Source organism: Xenopus laevis, chromosome 1S, assembly GCF_017654675.1.
Source record: "Xenopus laevis strain J_2021 chromosome 1S, Xenopus_laevis_v10.1, whole genome shotgun sequence".
Taxonomy (NCBI): Eukaryota; Metazoa; Chordata; class Amphibia; order Anura; family Pipidae; genus Xenopus; species Xenopus laevis.
In genome coordinates, this window is record NC_054372.1 from 12353856 (window position 1) to 12370541 (window position 16686).

Here is a 16686-nt window from a genome sequence, read left to right on the forward strand (position 1 = left end):
GTGGGTTTCATATATATAATAGTACAAGTTGCCCAAGGAAACGGTCAGCCAAGCAAAATGGTCTAGTGTTGCTGCTTTATATGCAAAGAAAAAAAAAGGAAACACTGACAAATACATTCCTAGTGCGTAATTCATAAAGCACCCGCAGGACTGGTTCCTAAACAGATATTTTTCTATGCTCTTCATGGAGCCAATCCCACCGAAAAGCAATAAACCATTATAATACATTCTCTGCCAGTGAGGCAACAGCGTGGATTTAATTTAAATGAAAAAAAAAAAAAAAAATGTAATTATTGATCAAAGCGGTGGTGGAACAAGCAGTAAAAATACTTATTCGGCTGAAAGACCATCAGGAGTACACCGCAACAATTACCCGCTGACCAATGCAGATGGAAACTGAACGGACCTTAAAAGTAAAGGGTACCTTGATTGTCTTACAGATTTCAAAGGGAACTTTTACAGGTACCATATAATAAATGTTAGATTGTTCCGAGTACTCTTCTGAGCACTTTATATTCTTTTAAATGCCATGATATTAGCGGTTTTACACTACTAGTATCATGCCCCAAGGGGGGCGCTTAAGTTTCATATAAGTAATTAATATAGGCTTCATCGTACTGAAATAAGAAACTTTCTAAATAGAATCAATTAAATATTCTGTATTGTTTCTGAAATAAGTTTATGTTCACTATTCCTCTCTCAGCATCTGTTTCTCTTCATTCTGTCTTCATGCAGAAGTTGGGTGTCAGATATTCATTGACAGTTAGATCCAATATATCTTATAGGGGGGCTCCTTTTCTAGCAGATGAATTAGAGCTCACTCAAATAACTGATTCCAGCACAAACAAAATCTAACAAAATAACTGCCTTTTGCACAAATCCTGCATGTAGAGAGACATGATGTCTGGTGATTTTAATAGAGTGAGCTCTTATACATCTTCTAGGCAAAAGGAGCCCCCCTATAAGATATATTGGATCTAACGGTCAATGAATAACTGACCCAACTGCTGCATGAAGAGAGAATGATTATTTCAGAAACGGTACAGAATGTTTAATTGACTATATTTAAAAGTTTATCTCAGTCTGATGAAGCTTACATTACATTTTCACAATAGTTTTTCTTTAAAATACAAACTACGTAAAAATGCAAAAGTGCTCAGCAGAGCCCTCTACTTTACTATGTAAATTGGAGTGAAAATTAAAAACAAGGTTCTTACAAACAGGGCACATTTCCTCTTTAAAAAAGGAGGAATGAGCTAAACAAGCGCTGGCTAGACACTAGCACACTTGCTGAACAACAACTACCAGGCTTTTACATGCCTAGATCTATCCCAGTGTTAGGCAATTAAAAGTGATTTAGGATAATATAATTGTTACGTTGCCTTCTAGGAATTCCAATACAAAATAAAAATTAAAAATGCCATTGAAAGTCCCCAGTTCAGGTCTGATACCTATGGAATGACTGTAATTAACTTTTTGGATCACTGAAGCTTTTATTTCAACCCAAAAATGAATAGGTTGCTTGGCAATTAACCCACCCCAAAAAAAAGTGAGTCGGGACACGGTAGCAGCTCTATGGATAGTTTACACGATGAGGGGAAGTGGAAGATATGATGATTTCCTTCACTAATTCTGGGCTTCTGCCGCCTGCTCCTTCTCCACCTTTTCCTTAGCCTTCTCCTTTTCAGCCAGTTTCTCTTCCTTCTGCAGCAGTTCCATGATCTCCGCAACTTGGCTTGTAGATATGTCTATATCTTCCTTGTCAATCAGCTCCACCACCTGCAGGATGGGAATGGTAAAAGGGTAGAATCACTCTCCAATAGTCACATTAATGGTCAGGGCACACACTCAGATTCGGGGAGATTAGACACCCTGCGATAAATCTCCTCCACTTCGGGCGACTAATCTCCCCGAACTGCATTCTGCTGGCTAGAATGTAAATCGCTGACGGGATGTCACTCGGAGCTCTTCATTTTCCAATGTCGCCCGAAGTTGCCTCACGAGGAAAAATTAAGCGATTTACATTCTAGCCGGCGGGAGGCAGTTCGGGGACATTAGTTGCCCTGAAAAAGAGGAGATATGTCGCCGGGCGCCAAACCCCCCCCCGAATCTGAGCGTGTGACCTGACCCCAATGAGTAAAAGGAAAAAGTAAAAAAATTGCCCTGGGAATAAGCTGCGGCTTTCTAGGAATGCTGGGAGTTGCTTCTCAGGAAGAGATGCCATCATCATTTCTAGAAAGCACAAGGCAACAGCAAAAACATAAAATGTACACCTGGCTAATAAAGGAAATTCCCCGTTAATAAAGGTCTCCATAAAAACCAGACATACTCATTACTTTTAATGGAGTAGGGACAATTACCCCCCTCAGAAATCTCTAGAACGAACCTTAGCCACATCATCTAAGTCGATTTTGCCATCTTTATTTTCATCCAGTGCATCGGCGATTCTCTGCAGCTTCTGCTCAGGGATTTGCTGGAGCTGCCTCATGATGCTGATCAGCTCGTTGATGCTGACGAGGTTTTCCCTAAAGGCGAAATACAATCTGTGTACAGCAGACAGTTACAATTAAAATGAGGCGGCAGTGCAAGCGTGAAAAATATGAGGGGGAAAGAGGGTCGAGGAGGCTGCAATTACGCCAACGATTCATTGCTACACGAAGTGGAAGTGATTGCATTTAGAGTGAGAATCAAGATCTTAAACTCTACAGTGTATTAAAGGGATTCTTTCATGATTTCTAAGACAACACCCTGGATCAGCAACGTTTCAGGTCGTTCTTGGCCTTTTTTTAAAATGGATTCTGTCATGATTTCTATGATGTAGTTTTTATTTCTACTACACTGTTTATACTGCAAAAAACTCACTCTACAATATAAAATTTCATTCCTGAACCAACAAGTGTATTTTTTTAGTTGTAATATTGGTGTGTAGGTGCATCTCAGGTCATTTTGCCTGGTCATGTGATTTCAGAAAAAGCCAGCACTTTAGGATGGAACTGCTTTCTGGCAGGCTGTTGTTTCTCCTACTCAATGTAACTGAATGTGTCTCAGTGGGACCTGGATTTTACTATTGAGTGTTGTTCTTAGATCTACCAGGCAGCTGTTATCTTGTGTTAGGGAGCTGTTATCTGGTTACCTTCCCATTGTTCTTTTGTTAGGCTGCTGGCGGGGGAAGGGGTAATATCACTCCAACTTGCAGTGCAGCAGTAAAGAGTGACTGAAGTTTAACCGAGCACAAATCACATGACTGGGGCAGCTGGGAAACTGACAATACGTCCAGCCCCATGTCAGATTTCAAAGTAAAATATAAAAAAATCTGATTGCTCTTTTGAGAAACGGATTTCAGTGTAGAATTCTGCTGGAGCAGCACTATTAACTTTTTCCCATGACAGTATCCCTTTAATGATGGCCAAAATAGCGAGGGCCAAAGCACAGCAATGTCAGCAGTATTATAAAGACCACATATAAATGTTCACAAAGACATATACTTATAGCTTATAACTCCCACAGAGCACTGTTTAAAAGACACAGGGACTCATTTATAAACTTCACACAGCGCAGAATGATTCGCACAGTGAATATATTTGCCCTCTGCATGGTTATATTTATAAAGCTGAATAAGCAAACAGAATTGCGAATATTGGTTTCACACTGCGAATCGCCATAAGAGCTTTTTGAATTATTATTTATATTATATATAATATATTGTATTAAAATATTATTGCAAAAATCGCAAATTGAGAATATTTATGGAAACACAACTTTGGTGGCGGAGAAAATATTCGCAAAACAGATTTGCAAATTGCAAATTTACATTACAATTACAATGTTATTTCCGCGCACAACAGTCTCGCACAGTGGCCGCACTCACACAAACACCCATCTCATTTGGGAAAATTTGTTCGCAATGCGAATTCCCTAAAACTGGAAAGATGGACACAGCAGTGCAGTATTTTAGCGTTCAGGAAAAAACATGGGCAATACAACCATTTGCGAATAAATATGCGATGCGCCACCTTTATAAATGACCCCCACTGACCACTCTGGCACAGCTTGAACAGCACACACCTAATTATGCCCATTTTAGGACACAGGGGCCTTATTTGTCAATACTGGACAGATTTGCCCCTGGGCAGTAACCCATTGCAACCAATCAGTGCTGGTCTCATTTCAGGCAGCAATTTGGTTGCTGTGGGTAACTGCCCACAGGCAAATTTGTCCACTGTTGATAAATGACCACCGGGGATATTTCTATGAGCCAAGAAAGTATAAAAAAAAAAAAAGAAAATTCTATTCTCTTAAGGGCACTGTCCAAACAAAGTGAATGATCCAACTCTTACCCAACAGGAGGGACAGGTCCCTTTTCAATGTGCTCATCCAACACTTTCTCTTCATTCTCCAGTTCACAGATGATTTTGTCCATCTGACCAATCATCCTGTTTACTCTCTTCGTTAGAATCTTGCTCGCCTTCGTCTCTTCCAATACTTTCTCTTGACCTGCTTTAGAGAGCTCTTTTTTGATTTCCTCTAGGTCCTGCATTAACGATAAAAGGGGGCTTAGCTTTGGGTAGCAGTGAAACTAGTTAGAGTTACTTCATCCTTGGCACTCTTTCTAAACGGTATCTACTATCACCAGAAACACAAAAAAAATTCTATCCACTTGTGTATAAAAATTAGCCCAATAATTAAGGCCCAATGTGAAAAAAAAAAATTAATTGTTGCATATGCAATGATATACAATGGAAGTGTGCACTATCCTCTTTGCTAAAGACTGCATAATTCTTTAATTAAAAAATTTGTACCGTTTTTATAAGAAACTTGATTGTATGCAGTGAAATTCTCCCTTCATTTACTGCTGTGGATAGGAATTGTCAGACAGTCCCTAACTGCTCTGCAGGGAAACAATCATACTTATGAACAGCAGGGGGAGCCCCCACCTTACTTCCCAGCCATGCAGAACTCAAGCAGTTTTGTTTGTTTCCCTGTAGAGCAGTCGGCGAATGTGAAGAGATTTGTATTGGATTTTATTTTTGCCTTTACATCCCCTTTACTGTTTCCAACTCCAGCTGCAGGGACAAAGATCATGGAGCCAGATTTAAACAGATAAACTGGGATTCTATTTGGAGGATTATTTTGCTGCAGCCACTGGTTCTGCAGAGTGAGAGAAAGTTTGTATTAAACAATACAAAAACTATAAAATCCACATTAGATTACATGACAACACAGGACCCAGTGCAGTCTGTATATTCTGATTATTAATCAGTCTTGTTGTATCGGCTTCTGGCAGATATTATTCGACTTGTGCTGTTTTGATAATTTACGACAATCCCTAAGCAGCTCAAACCACACTGAGCATGAGCACAGTCTTGGTCTTGCAAAGATGTTTAACACAGTTACAAGATGGTGACCCCCCTGTGGACAGCTTTGAAAGCATAAATCATTTGTTTGATTAGGCTTGTGGTGCAGTAAGTTTATGTTTAGCATAAAAAAATACAGCTTTTCTAGCCTTATTCTATTTTAGACTTTACTTCCCATTTAAAATCATATTTTGTTTCCATTTAAACTACTTCTACTTTGTAGGACTCTTTGGCCCAAGTTATAACTGTGTATTATATACAGCTGTGAGCATAAAGCCCTTTCATTTCTTGTTGTTACTTGTCCTTTAAAGTGTATGATGTGTTATTGGCCTGGTGATAAGTGTAAAGGGGAACTTTGACACTATCAGCATTACCTCACTGTATTCTTGCACATCGTCCTTAAGTTCGGAAAGTTCTTCTTTCTCCTTTGTTAACAATTTCTTTTGCTCTATCAGTTTTGTGCATGCGTCACTTAATATGTCAATTTCTTCCTTAGTTATCTCTTCACCCTAAAAAAAACCCAGGAAGAAAATAATAAGTTTATCGCGGCACATTTTTGTTGTTCTCCAGTCGTCCCTAATTTGCCGATACCGTATCAATATCATGTTCGGCAATGGAAATTTCATACTAATTATGGCACATGTTTTTGTATTAATAACTGAGCAACTTTATTGGTCCAAAAAATGTATAATAATTTTACTTCTGTACCATCCTATACATGGGGAGGCCCATTTATCAAAGGTCGAATTTCAAAATTATGTGAATATTGTTAAATTCGAATATACTCACAATTCGGAGGTTATTAAAGAAAAAATTAGAAAAGCGAATATTGATCAAATGGTTCCGACCCCAAAATTAAAATCGTATTAGATTCGTACAAACCTAATCTTTCTCCCAAAAAAAACCTCGACTGTCAGGAAGGCCATTAACATCTCCAAATGGCTCAACGGACCTCTCCCATTGACTTGTACATGAACTCGGCTGGTTTTAGGTGGCGAACAAATTCGAGGTGTAATAAATCTCATAATCGAATTTACATTCAAATAGGGGGATTAAAATTAGAAGGTGTGAATTTTGAAACTCGACAATTCAAATTCGAATTTACTATTTGACCCTTGATAAATCTGCTCCTAAATAAGGTATTGTGTGGAAATATAGAGTGTGGCTCTATCAGCTGAAGCAGGCAGCCATGAGAAGCCAATGATCAGCTACTGGAGACAGGCAGAAGTGTATGACTGTAGGGGAGCCCATGTGATGTTTCAGAAGGGCTCAATTGCCCATATAATCAATGGCCAGTCATAAATAACCTAGTGTTATCCCTGTATTTAAATAACAAATGTCTGAAGCTAGGTATACATGGTTATTGCCTTAATGGAATAGAATCCGTTTCAGGAACAACGCCACCTATTGATACAGTGTGGTACCAAACAATAGTGTAATTCCAAGGAAACAGACGGTTCCCACAAAAGCATTTTTATTAGCGCTCATTATAATAATTTCCTACCTTAATGCCCTCCAAGACTGGCGCTGTGTCTATCAAAATCTCTGCTTGCTCTGAGGCACTCATTTGGGCTACAGAGGGTTGATTGCCCATATCAGCAGTGGCAGTTTTCATATCCCCTGACAATTCTTCCTCAGGAGCCAACGGTACATCAACCTGAGTAGTAAAGAAAAAGCAAACAGTGTAAAAAATAATAAGCTCTATAGTATACAATGGGATTCTTCAGAAGTTATCTACTGTGTATCCTGTGCTTGAATGGCTGCATCCATGGCTACACAGCAGCTTGTTTATATAAACTATAGTAGTACTTATCTGTTATCTACTGTGTATCCTGTGCTTGAATGACTGCCCCCATGGCTACACAGCAGCTTGTTTATATAAACTATAGTAGTACTTATCTGTTATCTACTGTGTATCCTGTGCTTGAATGGCTGCCCCCATGGCTACACAGCAGCTTATTTATATAAACTATAGTAGTACTTATCTGTTATCTACTGTGTATCCTGTGCTTGAATGGCTGCCCCCATGGCTACACAGCAGCTTGTTTATATAAACTATAGTAGTACTTATCTGTTATCTACTGTGTATCCTGTGCTTGAATGGCTGCCCCCATGGCTACACAGCAGCTTATTTATATAAACTATAGTAGTACTTATCTGTTATCTACTGTGTATCCTGTGCTTGAATGGCTGCCCCCATGGCTACACAGCAGCTTGTTTATATATTCTATAGTAGTGTTTCTGAAGCAAACACACCAGTTTTACCAGTGCAGGGCACCAGAACATTATATATTCCAGGCTAATCAGCCAGATACTGTACAATTTGGTCATGCATTTGAATAGACACAAAGTAACCAAATTGCCTGACAGTTTTTTTTTTTGTTTTTTTTTGGAACACTACTCCAAAACAACTCAGCCTTATTCAGTTCCAAGTGGGCAGAGTATCCCACAAATGCACCTCATAGGTTTGTCAGTGTCCCTTATTTTTCCTTCAGGCTGAACAACAATTAAATAACTTCCTTTTAGAAATATACTAGTACAGGTATGGGACCTGTTATCCAGAATACCAGGGACCTGGGGTTTTTCGGATAACAGATCTTTCCGTAATTTAGATCTTCATACCATGTCCAGTAGAAAATCATGTAAACATTGAATAAAACCCAATAGGCTGGTTTTGCTTCCAATAAGGATTAATTATATCTTAGTTGGGATCAAGTACAAGACACTGTTTTATTATTACAGAGAAAAAGGAAATCATTTTTAAAAATTGGGATTATCTGGCTAAAATGGAGTCTATGGGAGACGGCCTTTCCTTAAGTCAGAGCTTTCTGGATAAAGGGTTTCGGATAGCGGATCCCATACCTGTATATAGAAATATTCTAGTTCCATTGTATATATGTAAGCAGGGCCGCCATCAGGGGGTCACAGGGGGGACAGTTCTCCCGGGCCCGGAGGATTTTAAGCTGTGAGGGGGGCCCGGCTGAGCCGCACTTCACTGATTGCCGGGCCCCTTCACGTAGAGAAACCGGGCCCGGCGAAACTTTCATTGGTGTCAGCGGCTATTCCTATTGGCTGCGTCCCGTGCGTACACATGACGTCAGTACGCACGGGCGCAACGCTATTTAAACCGCCGGCACCCTGCCGCCTGCAGACAGAAGAGTGAAGACGCGGTTGGCGAAAGACAGTCTTCCGGGTGACGGCGATGATGCGGAAGACCCCGCCGGATGCAGGAGGAGACAGCGCAGAAGAAGATGACAGCGCAGAAGAAGATGACAGCGCAGATGAAGAAGACCGCACAGAAGAAGAAGTCACCATGTGAGGGTGTGTAAGAGAGACCCCCCAGTTACAGGTAAGTGCCACTGACCACCAATGCCTGCCCCTGTCCACCAATGCGACCCCCTGAACCCCCACGCAGGCCCCTGAACCACCAATGCAGGCCCCTGAACCCCACGCAGGACCACGGGCCCCTGAACCACCAATGCAGGGTCGCAGGGCCCCTGAACCCCCAATGCAGGGTCGCAGGGCCCCTGAACCCCCAATGCAGGGTCGCAGGGCCCCTGAACCCCCAATGCAGGGTCGCAGGGCCCCTGAACCACCAATGCAGGGCCCCTGAACCCCATCCAGGGCTGTGGGCCCCTGAACTACCAATGCAGGGCCCCTGAACCACCAATGCAGGGCCCCTGAACCCCATGCAGGGCCGCAGGCCCCTGAGCCACCAATGCAGAGCCCCTGAGCCACTAATGCAGGGCCCCTGAACCCCTTGCAGGGCTTTGGACCCTTGAACCACCAATGCAGGGCCCCTGAACCCCCAATGCAGGCACCTAACCCATTCTGGGGGATACCAAAGAGCTACATTGGTGGCCAGGGGTCACAAAAAAACACTGGTGGCAGGGCCCCTCTGCAAGTCACTGACCACCAATGATTGCCCCTGACCCTCCATGCAGCCCCCTGGCTTGCAGAAGGGTCTGGCCACCAGTGTTTTTTTTTTTTTGTGACCCCGGCCACCAATGTAGCTTTTCGACATCCCCCTGAATGGCGTGTTTTTATATATAATTTTAGTAGGCCGCCCGTTTTTTTTTTCTTGGGCCCTGCCTGGTTTTCTTAACTAGCCACAAATGTCCATGGGACCTTTGTACTGGTGGGGGCGTGGTTAGAGGAGGCGTGGTGAGGGGGGCCCAGAAAATGTTGTTGTGTGGGGCCCCGTGATTTCTGATGGCGGCCCTGTATGTAAGTATTTATAGCATATACAATCCTAAATGTCTGGCTGACAAGTCGGCATAGCTTATGTACACATGGCATAGAATCACACAACACACAGTACTGGAATTCTGCCCGTGTAGCTACTGATTTATTACAATGAGGTTTAAATCCATTAATAAGTTTGGTCGTTACCTTTGCTGCAGCCTGCTGGCTTTCTTTGGCGGCATCCGCTAATCTCTCCATCTCTTTTTCCTGGTTTTCTTTCCGTATGGCTTCTTCCTCCTGGAGAGTGGCTTCAAGTTTGGTTTTGTTATCCACTTTATCACAGTCCACAGCTGCCACTTTAACTTGTGCTTCTTTGGCCTGAAAAACACAAGTTTAATATATTGTAACAGGGATCTTCCCTCGCAACAGCCATTCACATTTCAGATAGTAAAACATATAGAATATAGCAAAATACAGAAAGTTTGTGACTGGGACCGAAAAACATGAGATTTTCAAACAAGTGCTAAAAGTAACTGATAAAACCCGAGTTAAAGTGGAACTACCGGTATATGAAAATTTTATTTAATCTTCATCATACTGAAATAAGAAACTTTCTATATACAATCAATTATAAATTTTGTAGTGTTTCTGAAATAATAAATTTTATGTTCCCTATCCCTCTCTCAGCATCTGTTTCTCTTCATTCTGTCTTCATGCAGCAGTTGGGTGTCAGATATTCATTGACAGTTAGATAGTTAGAATAGAAGAGAAGTTGAGTCAGGCCTACGCTATCAGTGCTGGAGTGTCGCTGGTTGGAAAACAGCTTTTTCAGACCATACAAAAGACGATGTAAATGGCAGGAAAAGAATATAGTCGTTATGTGGTCAAGGTGGTCATTTCTCCTCCCTACCAGGTGGAAAACTGTAAAGGAAAGGAGGGCCGTGCCCTGACCCACGTCTGCAAAATAGTTAAGAAACACTTGGGAGATGTGGAAAATCAAAAGGGAGTGCAGAGAAATCCAGTCGCACAGTCACAGAAAGAGACCAGCACGTCATCCTGAGCCTTGGAACCATGTTGTCTTCATCTTCCCCACACTGCCTGCTCTTCTCTCCAACAGTAGTGGGGTCGTCCAAAGGAAAGCTACAGGGGGAGGACCACATGGGGGGGTGAGCGGGAATTAGGGTGGGATCCGGGTAGCTTTTATTTCTGTCACTCAACCCTTTACTTATAACAGCCATTATTCTCCATCTTGGCTTCAGAAAGGGGTTCAGGATGTATGATGTGCTAAGGAAGACCCTAAGAGCTTCATTCAGTCATCCAGAATATTTTTTTTTTTATTGTCTTTATTTTCTTTAGCCATTCAGGCTCTAATTCAGAGGTTTTTTTCCCCTCCACATTGCATTTCTTCCACAGCAAATTTTCTGGCTGTGCAGCAGTTTTAAAACTGCCAGTACAAAGAAGGAATAAAACATACAAAAGCAAAAAAAATTAAAATAAAACGAAAACAAGGCAAAAAAAACTTTTTAAAAGAGAAGGAAAGTCTTCTTCCACTTGGGGGTGCCAAATGTTAGGCACACCCAAGTGAATGTATTTACTTACCTGAACCCCTATCAGCAGAAACGGCACCAGCCCGGGGTTATTTCAGTGAGCACCACGGAGAGATCTTCTTCTGACTTCTTCTTTCTTTGTGCGGCTGCACGTGCGCATTAGAGTGAAAAGTCGAACATTAACTAAAAAGTCGCTATTTCGTTCTACTGCCCATGCGTCTGCCCCGGGAAATTTGAAGAAAGAAGAAGCCGGAAGAGGATCACTCCGTGGTGTTCACTGGCATAACCCCGGGCTGGTGCAGTTTTCTGCTGATAGGAGCACCGGCTCGGGGTTTCAGGTAAGTAAATACAATCACTTGGGGGTGCCTAACATTTAGCACCCCAAAGTGGAAGAAGACTTTCTTTCTCCTTTAAAGGGGACCTGTTACCCAAAAAAATTATATAAAATCCTATTTTATCACATTAGTCAATCAAAATGAACTTTAATTACACTATATAAGTTAATTGAATCTTGTTTCCTTCAGTCTGGTATTTCATAATTATAGCAAGCAGGCAGGAGCCATTCTGTGGACACTGTTATTAAGACAAGTCTTGTATCATCTCAGAATCTTGTTTGTGCACCAGAATGGGGGACCTGATGTCCATTCCCCATGCCCTGGCTTCACAATTAAACGGTGAAGAGCAGACAATATTTGATTGACAGCTGAAATTTTTAAATGAGCTTACAACAGCTATGAATGCGTTAATAAAAAATAGAAATTGGATTTCATGTTTAATTTGAAACGGGATTGTTATACGGATTTGTGTGTCCGGGTGACCGGTCCACTTTAACAGGTTCACAAACTTTCAGGCAGCACTGTAGATCAGTAAAATCTTCTTTATAAGTCTTTATTACGCAGGAATAATGATCTCATCTGAGAACTGCTTCTCCACATGATTATGTCTAAGGACTAAACTGTCATTGCAGTCCCAAGCTGACACCCTGATGCTCACTGCTGATTGGGCATGCACCCAGAACCTTCCAGATGAATAGCTTCTATATTACACATAATACAGGGAACACTGCAGCTCACAGCATTGCTGAGCCAGAAAGGAAACTATAACTCACAGAGGTGGAAAACTTAAAACTGAACTGAAGTTTGTAAGAGTAATATATAGTCACAGTATCAATGGGGCCTTTCTTTGTTACTGCACAAGCACAGGATTTCCTTTTATACTTAGCCAACTCACTAGTATCCATAGACTTTATCTCAAAAGCTGTGTTTATGTGAAGTAGTTGTCTGATGTGAATAAATAGATGTGATTTATCCTGCTAAAAATTATGTAAACATTAACGGGGTTGTTCACCTTCCAAACATTTTTTGCAGTTCAGTTGTTTTCAGATTGTTCACAGGAAAAATACTTTTTTCAACTGCTTTCCATCTTTTATTTTATAATCGTTTTACCAAAATTTTAGTTTAAGGGGCAGATTTATCAAGGGTCAAATTTTCAAGTTGTTTTAATGGTCAAAACTGCCAAATTCGACTAAGGAGTTATTGAAATCTGAATTGATTTTTTTATAATAATACGAATTTGATTTTAGAGATTTATCATGCTCTGGCCCTTTAAGAACTCGAATTTGACTTTTCGCCACTTACAACATGCCGAATTGCTGTTTAAGTCAATGGGAGAGGTCCAGGGATCAATTTGGAGTTGATTGAAGCCCTGCTGAACATTCAAGATTTTTAGGAAGGAAAAATATAGTTTTTTAAATTCGAATTGAATTTGATTCTAGTTTTTAAGTCGATCTAATTCATCCGAGTTGTAGAAATGTAATTTTAATAAATTTTGATTGGTTGAATTTCGAATTTATGGGAGTTAAGGGGAGTTTTTTTTAAAACTCACATGGATTTGAAATTCGACCTTTGGTAAATGTGCCTCTAAATGTTCCCATCTCTGGCAGCTCAGTGATCCAGGAGCAGATTCTGAACTATTACAATTTACTTCATTAAAGGACCGGTAACATAAAAACATTTTTACAAAAAAATAGTTTCTTTTTAACAAAAAAAAAAAAAAAACAAACAAACCAAGACAGTTTTAACTTTTAAATCGCAAAGCTTTTATTAAGAAATTACTTAGCGATTCTCTGCATGCGCTCCTCTTCAGAAACGGCGACAGGGTGACTATCCATTATGCGGCGTTCGATTTCTCCTCCCTGCCTTCTATAGGAGATAGCTAGGGAGGAGAAATCGAGCACTGCACGATGGATCGTCGCCCTGTCACCGTTTCTGAAGAGGAGCGCGTGCAGAGAATCGCTAAGTAATTTCTTATTTATGTTACTGGTCCTTTAACTGATAGAATTAATTGATACATTTCTCAGCAGCATCTGCAACTGTTGTATTAATTCTAACAGCTGCCCTTAATAAAACTCAAGGACAAAGATAAAAAATGTATTAATTAAATGGATCAGTTTAAAACTGTTGAGTCGGCGACTCCCCCCCCCCCCGAGCTGCTTTAGAAGGTGAAAAATTAAACTTTATATTTCAATATTAGAAAAACTGCCACAATTAGAAAGTAACTGGAAAAAGTCTTTATTCAAAGGAACAGTAACACCAAAAAATAAAAGTGTTTTAAAGTAATGCAAATAGTACTATTGCCCTGCACTGGTTAAACTGATGTGTTTGCTTCAGAAACACTACTATAGTTTATTTAAACAAGCTGCTGTGTAGCAATGGTGGAAATTTAAAAAAGACTATATGGCACAGGATAAATAGTGGATAACGGATAACACCATTATGTTCTACAGAGCTTATCTGCTGTGTAACCTGAGCCTTTTTTTTCTTTGAATGGCTGCCCCCATCCATTAGGGAATTAAAATATGAATGTGTGAATTTTGACAGCTAAAAAAAAAAATCGAGAATTCGAATTTACTATTTGACCCTTTGAGGCACATTTATCAAGGGTCGAATTTCGAATTCATGTTAGGGTTTTAAAATTCCCATAAATTATAAATTCTACCAATCGAAGTTTATTAATAAAATCGAATTTTCTTAGCTCGGACAAATTGAATCGGCCCCAAAACTCAAATCGAATTTGATTTGAATTAGAAAAACTCGATTTGAATTTAAAAAAACTCGAGTTTTTTTCACCGAAAACATCACCAAACTGACCCCTGGACCTCTCCCATTGACTTATACAGCAATTCGGCAGTTTTAGGAGGCGAATAGTCTAATTTGAGTTCTTAAAGGGCCAGATTATTATTAAATCTCGAAATTTGAATTAAAACTCAAATCGAGATTGGATAATTCACAATTTGATTTTTTTTTTTCAAAATTCTAATTTGAATTTTCATTTTGACTCTTAAAGGAGAAGGAAAGCTACCAAAGCAGTTTATTGTCAATATATTAGCCACAATAGTGCAAGCTATAACACTATATTTATTCTGCAGAAACCTGAGTAAAAAGCTCTAGAAGCTCCCTCTGTTTTTTTAGGATACAGCTGCCATATTAGCTTGTTGTGACATCACTTCCTGTCTGAGTCTCTCCCTGCTCACTCATAGCTCTGGGCTCAGATTACAGCAGGGGAGGAGGAAGGGGGAGAGAGGAGCAAACTGAGCATGCTCAAGCCCAAGCCCTGGAGGTTTAAGCTGAAAACAGTAAGTCTGATACAGAAGCCCATGAGTACACAATAGAAGGAAAGAAATGTTGTGTTTCTTTTGACAGAGGACTCAGAGCAGCATTACTTTGAGGATTTACTGGTGTATTTATATAGACCTTTCTGATAAAGCTTACTTAGTTTTAGCCTTTCCTTCTGCTTTAATAAAGCTGCCCCTTTCAGTACCATTCCTGATACCATCTTGCCTTAGTTGAACAATTGCTAAGCTGTAGCCCCGACACAACATGACAAAAGGGGAGTAATATAACAATGAAGAGAGCTGAGGTACATACCACACTTTCCGGCAAAGTCTGTAGTGTTGATTTGAGCTGATCGGCTGGTGACAGTGTGTCGGGCAGATACAAAGCTCGGGATAAAAGGAGCAACGATGTAGGAATTTCCTGATCCAGGTGTAGCTCCAGCCACTAGAACAGAACAGAGAACATGAATTTCAGCAATCTCTCTGGCAGCAGACTGTGAGCTTCACCAATGGGAATAGTCATGTGTATGATATTGTAAAAATTTCACTTTATGAAAATGGAGCCACCAGTGTCCGCCCCAATGAATAAAAACAAATAAATAAGGCTCCTTGTTCAACATCACCACAGCCAATCACTTCTGAGTAACACAAACCCCCATATGTAATCAAACGCACTAAGTTTGCACAGGAGCAGTGACTAATAGCAACCAATAAGAGGTTTGCTTTTAAACTGGTGACCAGTAAAGGCTGCCTGCTGATTGGTTGCTGCTCCTGGGCAAACTTAGTGCCTTTTATTACATAACCCCCATTGAGAAATTATGTGATTGAATGGCCGTTTAAAAGTCACCAACTATAAAGTAAAGACCAGGAATATTTATGTATATATGTGTGTGCGTGTATATGTACACACACACACACACACTGCGCTGGACCTGGGGTTTTCCAGATAACAGGTCTTTCTGTAATTTGGATCTTCATACCTTAAGTCTACTAGAAAATCATATAAACATTAAATAAACCCAATAGGCTGGTTTTGCTTCCAATAAGGATTAATGATATCTCAGTTGGGATTAAGTACAAGGTACAGGTATGGGACCTGTTATCCAGAATCCTGGGGTTTTCCGGATAACAGATCTTTCTTTAATTTGGTTCTTCATACATTAACTCTAATCATTAAAACATTAAATAAACCCAATAGGCTGGTTTTGCTTCCAATAAGGATTAATTAGATCTTATTTGGGATCAAGTAGAAGGTACAAGTATGGGACCCGTTATCCAGAATGCTCGGGACCTGGGGTTTTGCAGATAACAGATCTTTCCGTAATTTGGATCTTCATACATTAAGTCTACTACAAAAACATATAAACATTAAATAAACCCAATAGGCTGGTTTTGCTTCCAATGAGGATTAATGATATCTCAGTTGGAATTAAGTACAAGGTACAGGTATGGGACCTGTTATCCAGAATCCTGGGGTTTTCCGGATAACAGATCTTTCTTTAATTTGGTTCTTCATACATTAACTCTACTAGAAAATCATGTAAACATTAAATAAACCCAATAGGTTGGTTTTGACTCCAATAAGAATTAAATTATATCTTGGTTGGGATCAAGTACAAGCTACTGTTACTGTTACAGAGAAAAAGAAAATCATTTTTTAAAATTTGGATAATTTGATTATAATGGAATCTATGGGTTCTATAATTCGGAACTTTCTGGATAGCGGGTTTCCGGATAACTGATACCTGTACTATTAATATAACTATGTGTATAACTACTTATGCGCTCACGCAAAATAACTGACCAGCTGACCCACTGGTCAAACAGTTATTTTGTGTGATATGCCCACGGAGCTATTTTTATGATCTAAATGAGTGGTTTAAAGTTAAATTAGCTAAACCTGCAGCAGTCTGATCAAAACTCTGTGCTGATTGCCTGTATATGGACAAGCGTACTGTGCAATTTAGCAACACTATAAATAAGTCTC

The 16686-nt window shown here is 40.1% G+C and overlaps 1 protein-coding gene across 2 annotated transcripts in view; it reads right to left on the reverse strand.

The window, feature by feature from the left end:
- Positions 1-1173: 1173 nt before the first annotated feature.
- letm1.S (leucine zipper-EF-hand containing transmembrane protein 1 S homeolog) overlaps positions 1174-16686 on the reverse strand; it is a 41278-nt gene continuing 25765 nt past the window's right edge. The window contains exons 8-14 of one of the 2 annotated variants that reach the window (XM_018243005.2): positions 15013-15144; positions 9747-9917; positions 6859-7011; positions 5729-5863; positions 4338-4531; positions 2387-2525; positions 1174-1779 (exon numbers count right to left, since the gene is read on the reverse strand). In XM_018243005.2, the coding sequence (XP_018098494.1) occupies positions 1627-1779; positions 2387-2525; positions 4338-4531; positions 5729-5863; positions 6859-7011; positions 9747-9917; positions 15013-15144 (1077 nt within the window). In that variant the 3' untranslated portion in view covers positions 1174-1626. Of the gene's footprint in view, positions 1780-2386; positions 2544-4337; positions 4532-5728; positions 5864-6858; positions 7012-9746; positions 9918-15012; positions 15145-16686 lie in introns of both variants that reach the window. The other variant, XM_018243004.2, reaches the window with a different exon arrangement.